Raw genomic sequence first — 15,837 nt, forward strand, 5'->3', positions numbered from 1 at the left:
GATAATAATGGAATGGGCTTCTTTACCTGGAGAACCAGACTCCTCCAAAGGTGCTAAGTTTATTCCAGTCTTCTTCTGACATTGTTATTTGGAGTGTAGACTGTTCTCCATCAAGCCCTCAATGCAAGTGTACCATATTCTTGGTCATGCCAGCCCTCAGCTGGGAAATTCAAAGCAAAGGTTTAAACACTAAAAACCAACAAAAGCATTGGTTATAGAATGGGATCAGATTTTGAATGGCAAGATGCTCAGCTGTACCTTCCAGTAACTGGTCACCTACTAGGTAAGAAAAACAGCTTTGGCTGCTGCCCACTTTATTCTTTACCTAGTCTTCTACTTGTTATCAGTTACTTTTTCTTGGTTTAAAAGAAAATATTTTTATTTTATGCACAAAGTAGAATTTTAATTCATTTCAGTAAACATTTATTGAGTACCTGCTTATGAAATAAAGACATAGTAGGTAGTTTGTAATGAGGGTATCTACTAATCTTTCCTTATTAAGTAGCTGAAAGATGATATTGATTTCTTCTGAATTATATACTAGTTATAAATTTTGTGAGTTAAATACAATATTTTCAATAGTTTTATAGTTGTAAGCTAAATTATGCATTAATATTTCTATGACCAATCTTTTTAAAGTGCGACATTAGTAGTTTTTTATTAAAGTAGAATTGCTTTTAAATAGCACTTTAGCAAATTTAGATAATGCATATTTTCTATATTCTATGAAATCATTTCATTGATAGAGAATTCATTTGAAACAAAATTATTCATTTTAAATTATAAAACGTGGAATTTAAGCCTCTAAGATAATGTTCTCACCACAGATCTACTTGATGGTCTTTCCCTAAGGAAAGAACATCTCCAATTATTTCTTTGTTCATATAAATATTGTTTATTATTACACAGCCACAGGTCAGAAAACACTTAACGTTAATGATATTGTAAATTATAAATCATTGTAGAATTTTCATTTTTTTCAATTTTGAGAATATTTAAGTTCAAATGAGAATTTTTATGCCTATTCTGGAAAGTTGCCTAGAGAGATTGTCACCATGTGACAAGAAACATTGGAGCATGCAGAGCTATGGCTTCAGGAGTTTGGATGCAGACAGGTAGTCATGAGAAAAGGATGTGCAGATCAATGCTAGGCTACAAGATTTAAGGCAAAAAGAGCTAGAATGGAGAATGAAACTGACAAAGGGTAGATTGGGAAACATGAGGTTGGAGTGATTCTGTTGAATTGGTATGGGAAGATACTGTTGGGTTTGGCTGATGCAAGCCCCAGAAGACCATTTATACTTACTTCCTCTCCTTCTTCCCCAAACACCCCCAAATGACCTGAGTAGTACAAGGGTTAATCTATAATGATTCCCTGCTCTGCTGAGCTAAATGCAGCTGGGCTGGACTGAGGTAAAGTGAGGTGAGACTTGTCCACCCTACTGACCTGAGGGGAGAAAAATGAAGCTGAGTGTTAAATAAGGCTGAGACTAGTCTACGCTTACCTCTTACTAAGTCTAACGTTCAACTAGAGTTAGGCTGGAACTGGAGTTGAACTCTAAGTGAGGCTAAAACAGAGATGAGGTGCAGATGAATCTGGGACTGGGGCTAAGCTGGAATTCAGGATGAACTAGAGCTTGGATTGAACTAGGGACACAGCTGGGGCTGGGGCTGAACTAGAGCCAGGGTTCAAATAGAAGGACAGAGGAGGCTGAACCCGGAGGTGAGGCTGAGCTGAAACTGAGGCTGAATGAGAGCTTAGGTTGAATTGGGGTACAGTCAGAGCTAAGGCTGGAACTGGGTCTAGGGCTGAGCCTGTAGTCAAGCCTGGGACTAGGGCTGGGGCTGAGCTAGAGCTAGAGTTGGAGCTGGCCAGGACTGAGCTAGAGCTGGAGCTGGCCAGGACTGAGCTAGAGCTGGGGCTGGGTCTGAGCTGAGGCTGGGGTTGAGCTGGGACTGGGGTTGGGGCTGAGCTGAGCCTGGGGCTGAGCTTGGGGCTGGAACTGGGGCTGGGGCTGAGGTAGAGCTGGGTTTGGGGCTAGGGTTGATCTAGAGCTAGAGCTGGGACTGGGGCTGAGCTAGAACTGAGGTTGGGACTGGCCAGGACTGAGCTATGGCTGAGCCTGGGGCTGAGCTGGGGCTGGGGCTGGGGCTGAACTAGAGCTGGGTTTGGGGCAGGGGCTGAACTAGAGCTAGAACAGGGGCTGAAACTAGAGCAGGGGCTAAGCTGGAACTGGGGTTGGGCCTGGAGATGAACTAGAACTGAGATTGGGGTTGGCCAGGACTGAGCTAGAGCTGGGGCTGGGGCTGAGCTGTGGCTGGGGCTGGGGTTGAACTAGAGCTAGGGCTGGGGCTGAACTAGAGCTGGGTTTGGAGCTGGGGCTGAGCTAGAGCTGGGGTTGGGGATGTGGCTGAGCTAAAACTGGGTTTGGGGCTCGGGCTAAGCTAGAGCTAGAGCTGGGGCTGGGGCAGAGCTAGAGCTAAAGCTGGCAAGGATTGAGCTAGAGCTGGGGCTGGCCAGAACTGAGTAGAGCTGGGGCTGGGGCTAGGGCTAAGGCTGGGGCTGAGCTGAGCTGGGACTGGGGCTGGGGCTGGGGCTGGGGCTGAACTAAGGCTGAGGCTGAGCTGGGGCTGAGACTGGGGATGAGCTGGGGCTGGGGCTGAGCTAGAGCTGGGGTTGGGGATGGGGCTGAGCTAAAACTGGGTTTGGGGCTCGGGCTAAGCTAGAGCTAGAGCTGGGGCTGGGGCAGAGCTAGAGCTAAAGCTGGCAAGGATTGAGCTAGAGCTGGGGCTGGCCAGAACTGAGTAGAGCTGGGGCTGGGGCTAAGGCTGGGGCTGAGCTGAGCTGGGACTGGGGCTGGGGATGAGCTGGGGCTGGGGCTGAGCTAGAGCTGGGTTTGGGGCTGGGGCTAAGCTAGAGCTAGAGCTGGGGCTGGAGCTGAGGCTGGCGCTAAAGCTGGGGCTGAGCTGGGGCTGGGGCTGGGGCTGGGGCTAGGGCTGGGTTTGGGACTGGGGTTGAGCTAGAGCTGGGTTTGGGACTGGGGCTGAGCTAGACCTGAGGCTGGGGCTGAGGCTGGGGCTGAGCTACAGTTGGGGCTGAAACTAGAACAGGGGCTGAGCTAGAACTTGATTTGGGGCTGGCACTGAGCTAGAACTGGGATTGAGGCTGGATCTGAGCTAGTGCTGGGACTGATATAGAATTGTAACTGGGTCTGAGCCAGGGCTGGGGCTGAACTTAAGCTAGAGACAGGACTGAAAGGGAGCTAGAGCCCTTACTGAGGGTGTCTTAGAGCTGAAGCTGAACTGAACGAGAGCTAAAGATGGGCCTTGGAATGAGTTATAGCTAGAGCTGGATCTGGTTGAGTTAGAGTTGAGTTTGGGGCTGACCTAGAGCCAGAAGTAGAACTGAATAGGAACTGGAACTGGGTTAGAGCTTTTACTGAGGATTGCTAGAGCTGGGGCTGGAGATGTGAATGAACTGATGCCAAAGATGGGGGCAGACAAGATCTAGGGCTACTAGAGTTGGGGCTATAGTTGAGCTAGAAATAGAGGTAGAACTGGAGGTAAAATGATGATGAGTTGGATCTGGAGCTGAGCCAGAGCTTGGTCTGGGGTTAATAGTAGAGTTGAGCCTATGTTGGAGCTAGAGGTCTCACTGAGCTTATGTTGGAGGTGGAGTTGAAGCCAGAGCTTGGGCCAGGCTGGGGCTATGGAAGAACAAGAGCTGGGGATGAAGCTGAGGCTGAGCTACAGCCAGGACTTTTCAGAAGAGCTGGAGCAAGAGCTGAGGCTGTGCTGATGCTAGTTTTGTTGTTCAGGTGTGTCCAACTCTTTGTGACCCCATTTGGGATTTTGTTGGCAAAGGTGCTGGAGTAATTTGCCATTTCCTTCTCCACCTCATTTTACAGATGATGGAACTGAGTGGGTTGCGTGGGTTAAGTGACTTGCCCAGGGTCACAGAGCTAGTAATTATATGAGGATGGATTTGAACTCAGAAAGATAAGTCGTCCTTGACTACATGCCCAGTTCTCTCTCCCTTTTCCACTTAGCTGTCCTAGACATGAGGTAAAGTTGGGACTAGGTTAAGGGGTAACTTACCTACCTAAGGGTAACTCTTACTGGGGTAAGAGTTGGAACTGCAGCAACAGCTGGGACTGGGACTGGAACTAAGATTGACCACTGGAATTGACCACTACAGCTCAGGCTGAGTTAGGGATAGAGCTAAAGTTGCAATCAGGAATGGGGGTGAGCCAGAACTACAACTGACTGAGCAAAACTGGAGCTGAGGTCACAACTTATGTAAGCCTTCAGGCCAAAGGGGTTGGGCTGGAGATCGGGCTGGGTCTAAGCCAAGGTTAACATGTACTAATTTCCTACTGAGCCAACTGGAGACTGATATCCACTTTTCCCTCCCTCCTAAACTTGGGCTGGGCCTGGGACTAAGGTTAGGCTGGGTTCTAAAGCTAAGACTGAGCTAGAACTGATCTTTACTGACCCCTCCCTGGAAGTGAGCTGAGTATGACTGGTGGTTGATCTATATAGATCCCCTCCTGAGGTGGGGTTCAGTGGGTGGAAGGCAGGCTAAGAATAGTTCATCCTGAAACCCTGGGAAGCTAGACTGGTTCATACTGATCCTCTTCTAGAACAGGCCTTGGCTAAGCTAGGCCAGGGCTAGTGACTAAGGACTATTTGCTACAGCAGAGCTGGACTACAATTGGTACTCTATGGGGCTAAAAATAAGCTCAAATGAGTTGGACTGAGCTCGTTCAGATCCATGCACACATCCTAGTGGAACTGAGTTGAGCTGGACTAGGGCTAAAATTAGCCCAAAAAACTATTGCCCTACCCAGTAAGCTGAGTTGAACTGAGCTGAGGCTTTTCTAAATTGGCCCTGTGTTGGAATCGGGTACATTTAGGCTGAGCCCAAACTGACCAATGTGCTTGAGAGCTAAACAAGAAGGTAGGCTAACTGATCCCATGCTGAAGCTGTACTGGATGGTCTGGGGCCATTCTTGGTCTTTTCTAGACTGGATTGAAATAGGCTGAGCTAGAAAGAACTGAGTTTGAGTCAGCCGATACAAAAGCTATCCAGGGCTACTTTGTGGAGATGCCCTAGTAAAAGGTGAGCTAAGCTGAGCTGAGATGGTGATCCCCTTACTGAGGCTGGTCTTATTTTAACCAAGTCTGTCCATGAATTCCCTCTAGAACTGAGCTATTTTGTTCCATACTCACAGAGCTTTGGTGATGAGTTGTGCATGAAGCCCATGTTCTAGGCCAGCTCCTATAGGGCTTTTACTCTCATCACAGGGGCCTGCCTCCTCAGTACTGAGACCTTGAAATGATAAGTCAGCTCTCTTTTCTATTTGTCTAAAAAGATGTTACATTTTTGGTTCTGGGGATTAGAAGGCTCTGGAGAACTAAATATCCCCCCTCCACTACATACACACACACACACACACACACACACACACACACACACACACGAACTAGATTTAGCCAGGAAGGAGTTTTTCTCCACAGGTGGGTGACTAGTTTTTCCAGCCTTGTACAACTAGAACTTCAGGCTTAATTTGATCAATGAAAAGTGAAAAGCTCCTTTTGGTATGGAGAATGGTGTTCCTACCAGCTGACAGATTTTAACCTAGAGAGTCTGGCTTCTCTCTCTCTGTAAAGTGGAGCCTAAGAATTTGGGTGACCTGAGAACATGGCTAGAGTAGTAGAAAAGATAGCCCCAGACCAGACAGAGCTTAACTTTTTTCATACAAGAGCTCTACTTTGGCACTGACCAACACTGACCTTCTCTCACTGCAGGATTCTAGGGGTTCTTAATGTTTTTTGAGTTATGGGCCTCTTTGTCTGGTGATATCCAAGAACTTCTTAAAGTAAAATGCATAAAATAAAATCTGTAAAATTACAACTACGATGAATATTTTTTTAAAGTTCACAGACCCCTGATTAAATTTTCCTATTTAGATGAGAGTCTTCAGGGCTGGGATTTCCCTAGGGCTCATGTATACAGAAATAAGCATCTTTATGTGTGGTGCCCTCACTGGCAATGCTGCTTCGTCTTTTGATTTGATGCAAAGCCTCATAAGGAGTCTGTACTATGGTGCCTAGCTCCTTTTCAGGGTGGATGATCAGAAAATGGGGCATATGCACAGGATGCATGAAGAAAAAGGTACGATATACACTTATCTGGAGAACTTTGGATAATCAGCTCACTGCATTTAGCCTGCGCCAGCTTCTCACCTATAACTTTACAGACAAGAAAATTAGCCTTTCTTCCTCTGCTTTGGTTTCGGGCCTCCTGAAAGGCTTTCATTTTTAACATCTTTCTTCCTCTTCCTTCTGTTTTGTCCTCCTCTATTCTCTTCAGCTACCCAAGCTGCACCAAATCTCTTCTCCCTCTCCTCCTGTTGGAGTTCTCAAATGAAAGATGCCCCTGTGGCTGTGGGTTGTTTGGCTAAGGATTTTCTACCTGATTCCATTGATTTCTCCTGGAGCTACCAAAACCGAAGTGCCGTGAGTAACACAGATTTAAAGATCTTCCCATCCCTTATGAGAGGCAGCACATACACAGCCACCTCACAAGTGATCCTCCATGCCAATGATGCCTTCCAAGGAGAAGATAGCTACTTGGTATGTAAGACCCGTCATCCCAGAGGCGACAAAGAAGTTCAAGTTCCACTTCGAGGTAAGACCTGAAGTACAATTCCTTTATCTCTTTTCTCCTCCCTACTCTTGCTTTGGTTCCATGAAGCAGAACTAGCCTGAAGTTTTGAGGGGAACAAAACATCCCAGCAGATAGCACAAAATGTATATCACACACATAAGCATTTTATATACAAACATAAACCCATATACAAATACACAACAAATATATAGACACACCAAAGTGTATACACATAGACCCATATACTTGCCCGTGCTTCTCCCAAGCTATAATGGGCTCAAAGAAGAGATCTGATTTAAGGGAGCTATTGGGCCTATCTCCATTCTAGATGCTTATCCCTCTATTCCAAGCTTCTTTCTATCCTCAGAATCATGCTAGTGAAAGAAACCAGGCACAGAAATTCAAGGGGACCAAGCAAGGAGGGGCCTTCTCCAGATGGGCAAAGCTAGAAAAGCAAAAGCTTTCTTTTGTTTAATTGTGCCCCATTGTGACAGGGTTCTAACTCCTCCCCCCTTCCTGGCTTGTGTTCCTATCCAGATCACATCATCAATTCCCCTAATGTGACTGTGTATATCCCGCCCAGTGATGCATTCTCCAGCTCTAGCCCAAGAACATCCAAGCTCATCTGTCAAGCCACCAACTTCAGGCCGAATAAGATCAAGTTAACATGGCTTCAAGAGGGCAGGCCAGTTCTGTCAGGTATCTCTACAGGTCAAGTCCTACCTGATGGCTCTGGGACCTATCTCCTACAAAGCAGCCTGACTATCAATGAGAATGACTGGCTCAGCCAAAATACATTCACCTGTCGTGTAGAACACGAAGGGGCCCAATTCCAGAAGAATGTTTCCTCAACCTGTTTCAGTGAGGGTAAGTAATGCTCAGGGTGGAACTCTTTGGAAGTGAGTTGGAATTCCCAGCCTTCTCACTCCTGAGGTTCTACCTAATGGACCTATTTATAGGAGAGCCCCAGAGAAGTACTATTCCCCAGGAAAGCCTTCCTAGCTCAGGGCTTGGACCCAGAGGAAAGATGGGCCAACATGCCCAGAAAGACCCTTAGAGTGCTGAAAATATAGATTCCAAATATCAAGGTTTTGGTCCTAGTGATCTGATCATCACCCACCTGGGACTGAGATCAGCTCTGCTAAACATGAATCTGGTTTCTCCAAGAGCCTCAAACACTATGATGGCTACTTAACCACTTCTCATCCTGTCTCATAAGTGGCTGAGATCAGTGATGCTTAATAGGATCCCTTTCTCTTTATTTGCTTGTATGGGGGCACCTGGGGGAAGAGTGCATGAAAAATAATTCTAAATCTTCTCTCCAGTTGGAAAACATTCACATTCTCTTTCTTTCATGAGGAATGAATGAAAGGAAATAGAAGCATACTGCAGCATGAGTCGTTAGATTATACATAAGAAAGGGAGTCCTAGGAGCATTGCTCAACAATCTTTGGCATTGGTCACTGAGTAAAGGTAGGAATGGGCTTCCTGGGGACCAGGAGGAACATGGGAAATTCCATTAGAGATGACTGAAGTTAACAGCTGCCTGGAAGAGCAGTTCCAAAGAGCTCTGTAGAACTTATTATATCTATAAGCTCAGATTGCTTGCCACTTTATCAAAAAGATGAAGGCACTTAAACCCATAGCAAGTACGCAAGAAGGAGAAGGTGTTAAAGGGGAGGAGAAGATTAAGGGAAAAGAAGGAGAGATCTATAGTAAACACTACTGGCATTTGTAGAGCCAGTATAATTTTGTCTCAATTTGCCTCTTCTCAGAAATTAAATATAACTTTTCCTTTAACCTAGGCCCAGAATTACCCAGTGAAGCCTTTGCCATCGCCCCCACCTTTGCAAGCATCTTTGTTACCAAATCTGCCAAATTAACCTGTCTAGTCACAAACCTTCCCACTGCTCAAAATCCAAATATTACCTGGACCCGTGCAAATGGACAGCCTCTGGAAACTACCATTAAGCTGTCCCTCAGCCACCTCAATGGCACCTTTAGTGCTGAGGGAGAAGCCACAGTCTGTGCAGAGGACTGGAATGCAGGGGAAATATTCAAATGCACCGTGATTCATCCTAACCATCCTGTTCCTCTGAAGAAAGAAATCTTTAAGCAACAGGGTAAGAGTCCCTACTTTCTCCTCCTTCTTGTCATCTTTCCTCCCTCCCTTGAACCCTGCAATTGGCCCATCCAGGGTCAGATGATACTATCTTGGAGGCCATGTGACCTGGGGGCTTTAAACTCTTGTGAAGTCTCTGGGAAAACTTTGAAGTCATTTGCCTAAATCTAGGAAAACCAACCCAGAGGACCCAAGTCTTTTATCCCTAGGGCAAAAGCAGCAAAGTCAAACTACAAAAGGTCTTCCTACGGCAGCTCTTCCTCTCCCTCTTATTCCTCCTTCCTACTCTTATTCCTGTCCTTCCACATGTTGCCCTTGGATTACTGGGAAAGACTGAGATAATTTTTCAATATGAGCCCCATTACACATAACTGTCTCTGGGATTTCAGAGGACCCAGGAGCCTCTTTCCAACTTTCTCTTACTAGACCCCAGACTCACCACAAGACTTTCCTCCCTCGACTCCTGTCATGCTTTTAGGCTGTGATTATGAGCTCTCTACTCTCACACCTTCCATTTTCAGGCCTACCTCATCCAATAACCTCTTTGCTTACAGGGGCTGTCATGCACGCACCAGCTGTCTATCTGTTGCCTCCAGCTCCTGAGGAGCTAACCCTGAGGGAAGCAGCTACCTTAACCTGCCTGATGAGGGACTTTTCCCCAGCAGATGTGTTTGTCCAGTGGCGGCACAAAGGACAGCCTATACCCTCAGAGAAATATGTCACCAGCAGCCCCCAGCAGGAGCCCCAGAAAGCTGGTCTCTACTTCTCTCACAGCACCCTGACAGTGTCTGAAGAGAACTGGAATGCAGGGGATTCCTATACCTGTGTGGTGGTTCATGAAGCACTGCCCTTGTCAGTGACCGAGAAGACCGTGGACAAGTCCACTGGTAAACCCACCTTAGTCAATGTCTCCCTTGTGCTGTCTGATGCAAGCAATACCTGCTACTGAGAGGGTGTAGCCTCTTTTTATTGTACCTACAAGTCCTACTTTCGCCATCTAGCTCATTCATGGGGCAAATTCTGGGGGCTTCTGTGCCAGCTGAATTCCCCAAAGGAGTGTATAAGATCATGTGACTGAAATAAGATACTGCATTTTATAAAAATTAGAAATAAAAAAAATCACCTTTACAAAGAGGCATTGGTTCTGGTTCTGCAGCAAACAATGGTATCTGACTGTGCATTCCTTTCCTGACCCCTTTCCCTCATCTCACTCCTCAAATTACTTGCCTACACACACCCACACACGCATGCATGCACACACACACGCAAACACCAGCTTAGGCCTTGCCTCCCTCACCCAACCTGATCACCTCTCCCCAACTTTACTCCACACTTCAACCCCACGCTAAAAATGCAATTCCTGTTTCTTAGTTCTCCAGAACAAGTTTTGGCAGAAACAAAGCTGATAACACGTGCATGTATGGATACACAGGCACATAAACATGCACATACACACACACCATCACTAGACTAAGTCAGTGGAAACCCCTTCCCTGGAAGGGAAGCATAAGCACTTGGAGAATTTTGACAAGTCTACTATCATGTGAGATCCATGGACTTTTCAGCCAAAGACATCATTTTATCCCTTAGTAGGTATAATGTGCATTTTTTTTCACTTGAAATATTCAGTCCTCTGGGAGAGAGAGGAAAGGAAGCAATGCCTCTTATAATGGCCTCAGTTGTTTTAAATCCATACCTTAGCTTAGTGCTATAGAATTCAGAACCCCTTGTTCCACTGATCATTCAGAGCAGTCCCTTTAATTCCCCAGTTTGGGCTTTGAATGGAAACCTAGCTATTTCATCTCCTCATGTCCAAGGGAGTGGGACTCAATGTCCCAGGGATGAGTATTTCCAGACCTAAGAAAATAGGTCAGCTCTAAACAATGCCTCCATTTCCTCTCCCAGTATAACCTATACCCAATGATCCTGATCTAGGCCTTTAGTGTCTGCCCCAGGTAAGTACATCTCATTCAAAGAGTACAAGTTGATAGAACCAGAATAAAAGGCCAATATTTAAGACTGAGGGTAGAGTTGATGCCAAATGTGACTTTGTTGAATGATCTCCATGGAAGGAACCATGGGTCACCTTTTCAAAGAAATATCAAAGAGGAAAGAGAAACAGCAAAGAGAAAAGAGAAATATCAAAGAGAAATATCTAAGGGACCCCATTTGAATAAGCCCACCCTTCTGGCTTCCTTATCAGAAGCTATATGAGGATAGAATTTCAGGTGGCTCCAGAAAGACCAATGACACTTTATCCAAAGAACTTATGGCTCTAATGGAGCTTATACGTGAGGAGAGAAGAGAAAACTTATTTAGAAATTGCCTGCTGTCCAATGATAGAAGTCCAAACACAGTAACATACACTTGGGCATGGGATGCAATAGTTAATTAAGGCAAAATTAATATTTCCTATGAGGACTCTTTTTGAAATCTTTCTTCTGCCCTAAGACACATTCATCTTAGCAAAATGCAGGTCCAGGCAACCTAGAGGACATCTGACCCTAATGAAGTTGATATGCTGACCTACAAAAAATATTTACTTTTATGTAGAAAATCAATATTCTCTAATTTGTCTGAATAGCACAGAAGCCAGAAAAACCATTCTGCTTTCCTAGCTAATCTTCTTCTCTGAAATCTCCAAATAAATCTATACCTAAGCGCATCTCAGATCTGTCCTTGGGAACTCAGAAAGAAAATCTAAATTCCCCAAGAGTCCAGTGGAACCTTTACCCCAAGCTCAATTTCATTATAGCAGAAGCACCTGAACATCTTGTGCAAAATTAAGGCTATAGGATGTCTCAATTTATGTAACCCAACCTCAGTTTCTCCAAGAGATCAGGCTCTTTTTTCCTCAGTAATAATCAGCAATGAGTGTTGATGTGTAGTGTGGTCTAAACATAGAATCAGGAGGGACTTCAGAGCCTTCCTTCTGTGTAATCATGAGTTCTTAAGGAAAAATAAAACTGTGAAATCCTTTTAGCTTACATACACAGACATAGACAGAAATCTTATTTCCTGTTGAAAAGCTGAGAGAAATAAGTTATGCTACAGAAATGTGATTGAGAAAAATAGAGATAACAGAAACTGAGAAGCAGTAAACAATAGAAATGATGCCTTATTACAGCATCCCAATGGTGTTATTAAGATAACAGTATATCCTAGTATAGTCTTTAGTTTGAATGTTGAGATGTTATCCTTCTCCATACATTTCCAGGTCCTGAGCAGCTTTATGGTCCAAGTATTGTTTACCAGTTTAGCCTTCAACCATGACTGAAGTGGGGAGAAGGAAATGGAAGGTGCTATCATCAATCATTAGTTTCAGTTTCTTTATTTGCCCCAGACTTACATGGTCATGGAAAGACATCCTCAACCAGCACAATAGATTCCAACTACATTCTACTCCTTTTGTTTTGGACAACTAGATAGGGGTCGCATGGGGCCTGTTATGATGGGAAAAACACTAAGATATCTCCTATCTAACACTTTGACTCATTTTCTCCCACAGTGGGCTGCAGTGAGTTCTGTGCTCACTTTCCCCAGGGCAGATCCTCTTTTCAACCCTTGATTCTCCAAAGAAAATGTCTTTCATAATGAGATTAGGAAACGAGAGTCTTGAAATCAACCATAATTCATTAAACTCTTAATTCCTCTATTCCCATCCCCTGCCACCAATTCAGAGTTTGCATCCATATTACTCCTGTCTTCCAAAACTTAGTCTTTTAAGAAAATTTGAGGACCATATTCATCTCAAGATATTTCAGATCCAAATAAGAACAGGTGGAATTTGTACCTAAGAGCCTAGATGAACTAGGAAAATCCTAAACTAAGATTTTAAATAGCAGGAATAAATGCATAGATACGCACATGCACATATACTTACACATAAATGCACTCATCTCTCACATTTATGACCTGTATTAATTGTCATCATCTTTCTCTCTCTTGCTTCCTTTCTATTATTGATCCCACTGTTCTCACTGCTCTGATCATCCATAAGAGTGTCACACAGGGTCAAATCACTCTCAGAATTCATTTTCAACCAGAATTCATTTTTAAATAGTGACTTTATGCACTATATAGGGATCCTTGTGAGAATGCAGAGAAAGTTTCCCTTTGAAAACGCATTTTCATCTCCTCCTCTGCATTTCTTGTCACACTAAGTTTTCCTGAACATGTTTTAATTGTATTTTTCCAAGTTTTTGGCTCCTTCCATACTCACAACCATCCTACTCCTAGATACCTATCTCTGTTCCTGGGGCAAGGACCATAGACTCCCTTTAGAAAATGTCACCCTTAAAGAAAAAACATCTAAGAGACACCTCTTTAGCGATTTACTCCCATTAATAGCCTCTCCCAAGTAGCAAAATCTTCTGTCTAGTCCCTGCCCCACAGTGACTGAATCTAACACTGCTCTTTCTGTTCTCTATCATTCAAAACCCATAAAGAAGGGGAAGTTAATGCTGAAGAAGAGGGATTTGAGAACCTGTGGACAACAGCCTCTACATTCATTGTCCTCTTCCTGCTGAGTCTCTTTTACAGTACAACAGTCACTTTGTTCAAGGTAAAAGGACAAGGATACATACAGTTTGAACAAGCATGTGCCCAAGGAAGTATGATATGGGCACTCTTTCTTTTTAATTAAGTTATGATGTTTTTATTAAGTTATTAAGTATTCAGATAAACCTGAAATGTAGTCACACATGTATTTAGGCAATGACACTAGAGATTTCTAATGTGAAATGTGTCTTGCATTTAAATATTGCATGCTTATTACTGTAAGCACTTCATATTTCACTGCCATAAATTACAGTTTACTCAAACGTGTTTCTTATTTTGCTGTCACGCTCATTTGACTGTTTTGTGCTTCATGTCTATTTGCTCATTGTTTTCTGTAAGTAGTCTTGTATTGTATCTTATATATAAGGTGTGTAACTTTCCAGTCTTCTTGTACCTCACAGTCCCCTGCATATCCTTCCATCCAGTGACACCAGCCTCTTTACTGTTCCTTGAACCAAACATTGCATCTACATACTCTAGGCATTTTCACTGTCTTTCTCCTGTGTCTGGAATGCTCTCCCTCTACATCTCCATCTACTGGCTTCCCTAGATTCCTTTAAGTCCTAATTTAAATCCCATCTTCTTCAGGAACCATTTCCCAACCCCTCTTCATTCTAGTGCCTTGTATCTATTAATTATTTCTAATTTATTATATGTATACATGTACCTACATATATTGTTTATACATATGTGTTTGCTTGTTGTCTCCTCCATTAGATTTGGAGCTCCATGAGGGCAGGGATTGTCTTTTGCCTTTTTGTATCATTAGTGCTTAGCACAGTACCTGGCATATAGTCCTTGCTTAACAAATATTTGTTTACTGATTTAAGATCTCATTTCTAAAATATATACGGGCTATGTTTGGGCCAACAAAGTCATAATTTTAGGTCCCTGTAGGGAGCACAATTTGACATATCTCTCCATGTGTATGTGGAAAAGACCTCAGAACCCATCTAGTGCAAATGCATTATTTTGAAGATGAGGCAATAGAGGCCCAGAGAGGTTAAGTATCTTGCCTAAGGTAACACAATATTAAGTATCAGAGGTGTCATTTGAACTCAGTTCTTCTGGTTTCAGAGTCAGTGGTATTTCTACTATACCACTTTCATTATTCCAAGCCAGAGGTGGGAAACCTGTGGCCTTCTAGGTCCTTGGGTGTGGCCTTTTGACTGAGTCTAAGTTTTACAGAACAAACCCTTTTATTAAGGGGATTTGTTCTCTGAAGTTTTGATTTGGTCAAAGGGCTATACTTGAGGACCATGTGTGGACTTGGGGCCACAGGTTCCCTACCCCTGTTCCAAACTATCCCCAGTGGATTCACACAGGTCAAGTTTTGACTCTGATATTCTTTCCCAAAAATGGTTAAGAGAAAAAGCATTTATTATTATTGTTGTTGTTGTTGTTGTTATTATTATTATTAATAATAATATTTGACATTTGCAAAGAGCCCCATATAAATTATATCATGAGGTAGATACCACAGGTACCTGCCCTATTTTATAGATGAAGAAACTAAATCTCAGAGAGATTAAAATGGCCTACATATTGTCACATAGCTAGTAAGGCTAAGGTGGAATTTGGATGTAGGTCTTCCTAACCTCAGGTCTAGCACACTTACACTTTGCTGTTTCTTTATTATTCACAGGTGAAATAAATTCGTGCTTGAAAGACAAACATCTGAAAACAAAGAGCTTGAACCAAAAGAAGGCATAATTCCCTGAAGGCCTGAGCCATGCTCCCCCTGCTGATTGATACAATTCACCTTTTCAACTATTCTTGGAAGACCAAGAGGCTCCCAAGCATGTGGGGGTGATGGAGAGGGAAGGAGGGAGGGCTTAACTTTTGATTTCTATGTGGTTTTCCCACATCTTTTTATTACTTTATGTAGTACTCACCTCCTGCAACCTCTCTTATGTCCTCCCTCCTTAAATTAGGATGTAAAAGAAAGAAATGTATATTTCTTAAGCACAACTAATTGCATTTTACTAGTTAACAAAACTAGTAAAAACTAAAAGTTGTTACAGACCGCAATGTCATTTTGAAATAAAAAAGTGTATTATATTGTCACAATGGCATTTATTAGAAACACTAAAGACTCTAAAAGGCCCTGACATCCTTTTTCTGTCCTGGGAACTCATTGAGCGAAGCTCTCAATTCGTGAGAGATGCATATATGGCTATGTTATTCTAAAACACAAAACCCAGTTTTGCTTTTGTTTCAACAATCTGGCTAGCAGCTATTGTGGGGGTGTAAGACCAACACAACCCCAACAACAAGAACGCTACCAGCATGCTGCAAAAGCACAGGTTCTTTTGATCTGATTAACTAAGGAAAGCTACATGAAGGGGTTGACAAGCTTACTTTTAATTCAGCATACAAATATCATTCACTTAGTCCAGGGGAAAAATCCAGCACCCTGAACTTCAGAACAAAATACAAAGAAAGTACAAACATCAACAGACAGACTTTGTCTGATTCAAAT

General features: G+C 43.5%; 1 gene segment (V, D, J or C); it reads left to right on the forward strand.

The window, feature by feature from the left end:
- Positions 1 to 204: 204 nt before the first annotated feature.
- Positions 205 to 15,394, forward strand: LOC118841714. The segment is given in 7 exon segments: positions 205 to 283; positions 6,377 to 6,694; positions 7,211 to 7,540; positions 8,479 to 8,796; positions 9,350 to 9,682; positions 13,244 to 13,359; positions 15,001 to 15,394. Coding segments are annotated over 7 exon segments (1,488 nt in total).
- The last annotated feature ends 443 nt before the right edge of the window (positions 15,395 to 15,837 follow it).

This window comes from Trichosurus vulpecula, chromosome 3, assembly GCF_011100635.1.
Source record: "Trichosurus vulpecula isolate mTriVul1 chromosome 3, mTriVul1.pri, whole genome shotgun sequence".
NCBI classification, from domain to species: domain Eukaryota; kingdom Metazoa; phylum Chordata; class Mammalia; order Diprotodontia; family Phalangeridae; genus Trichosurus; species Trichosurus vulpecula.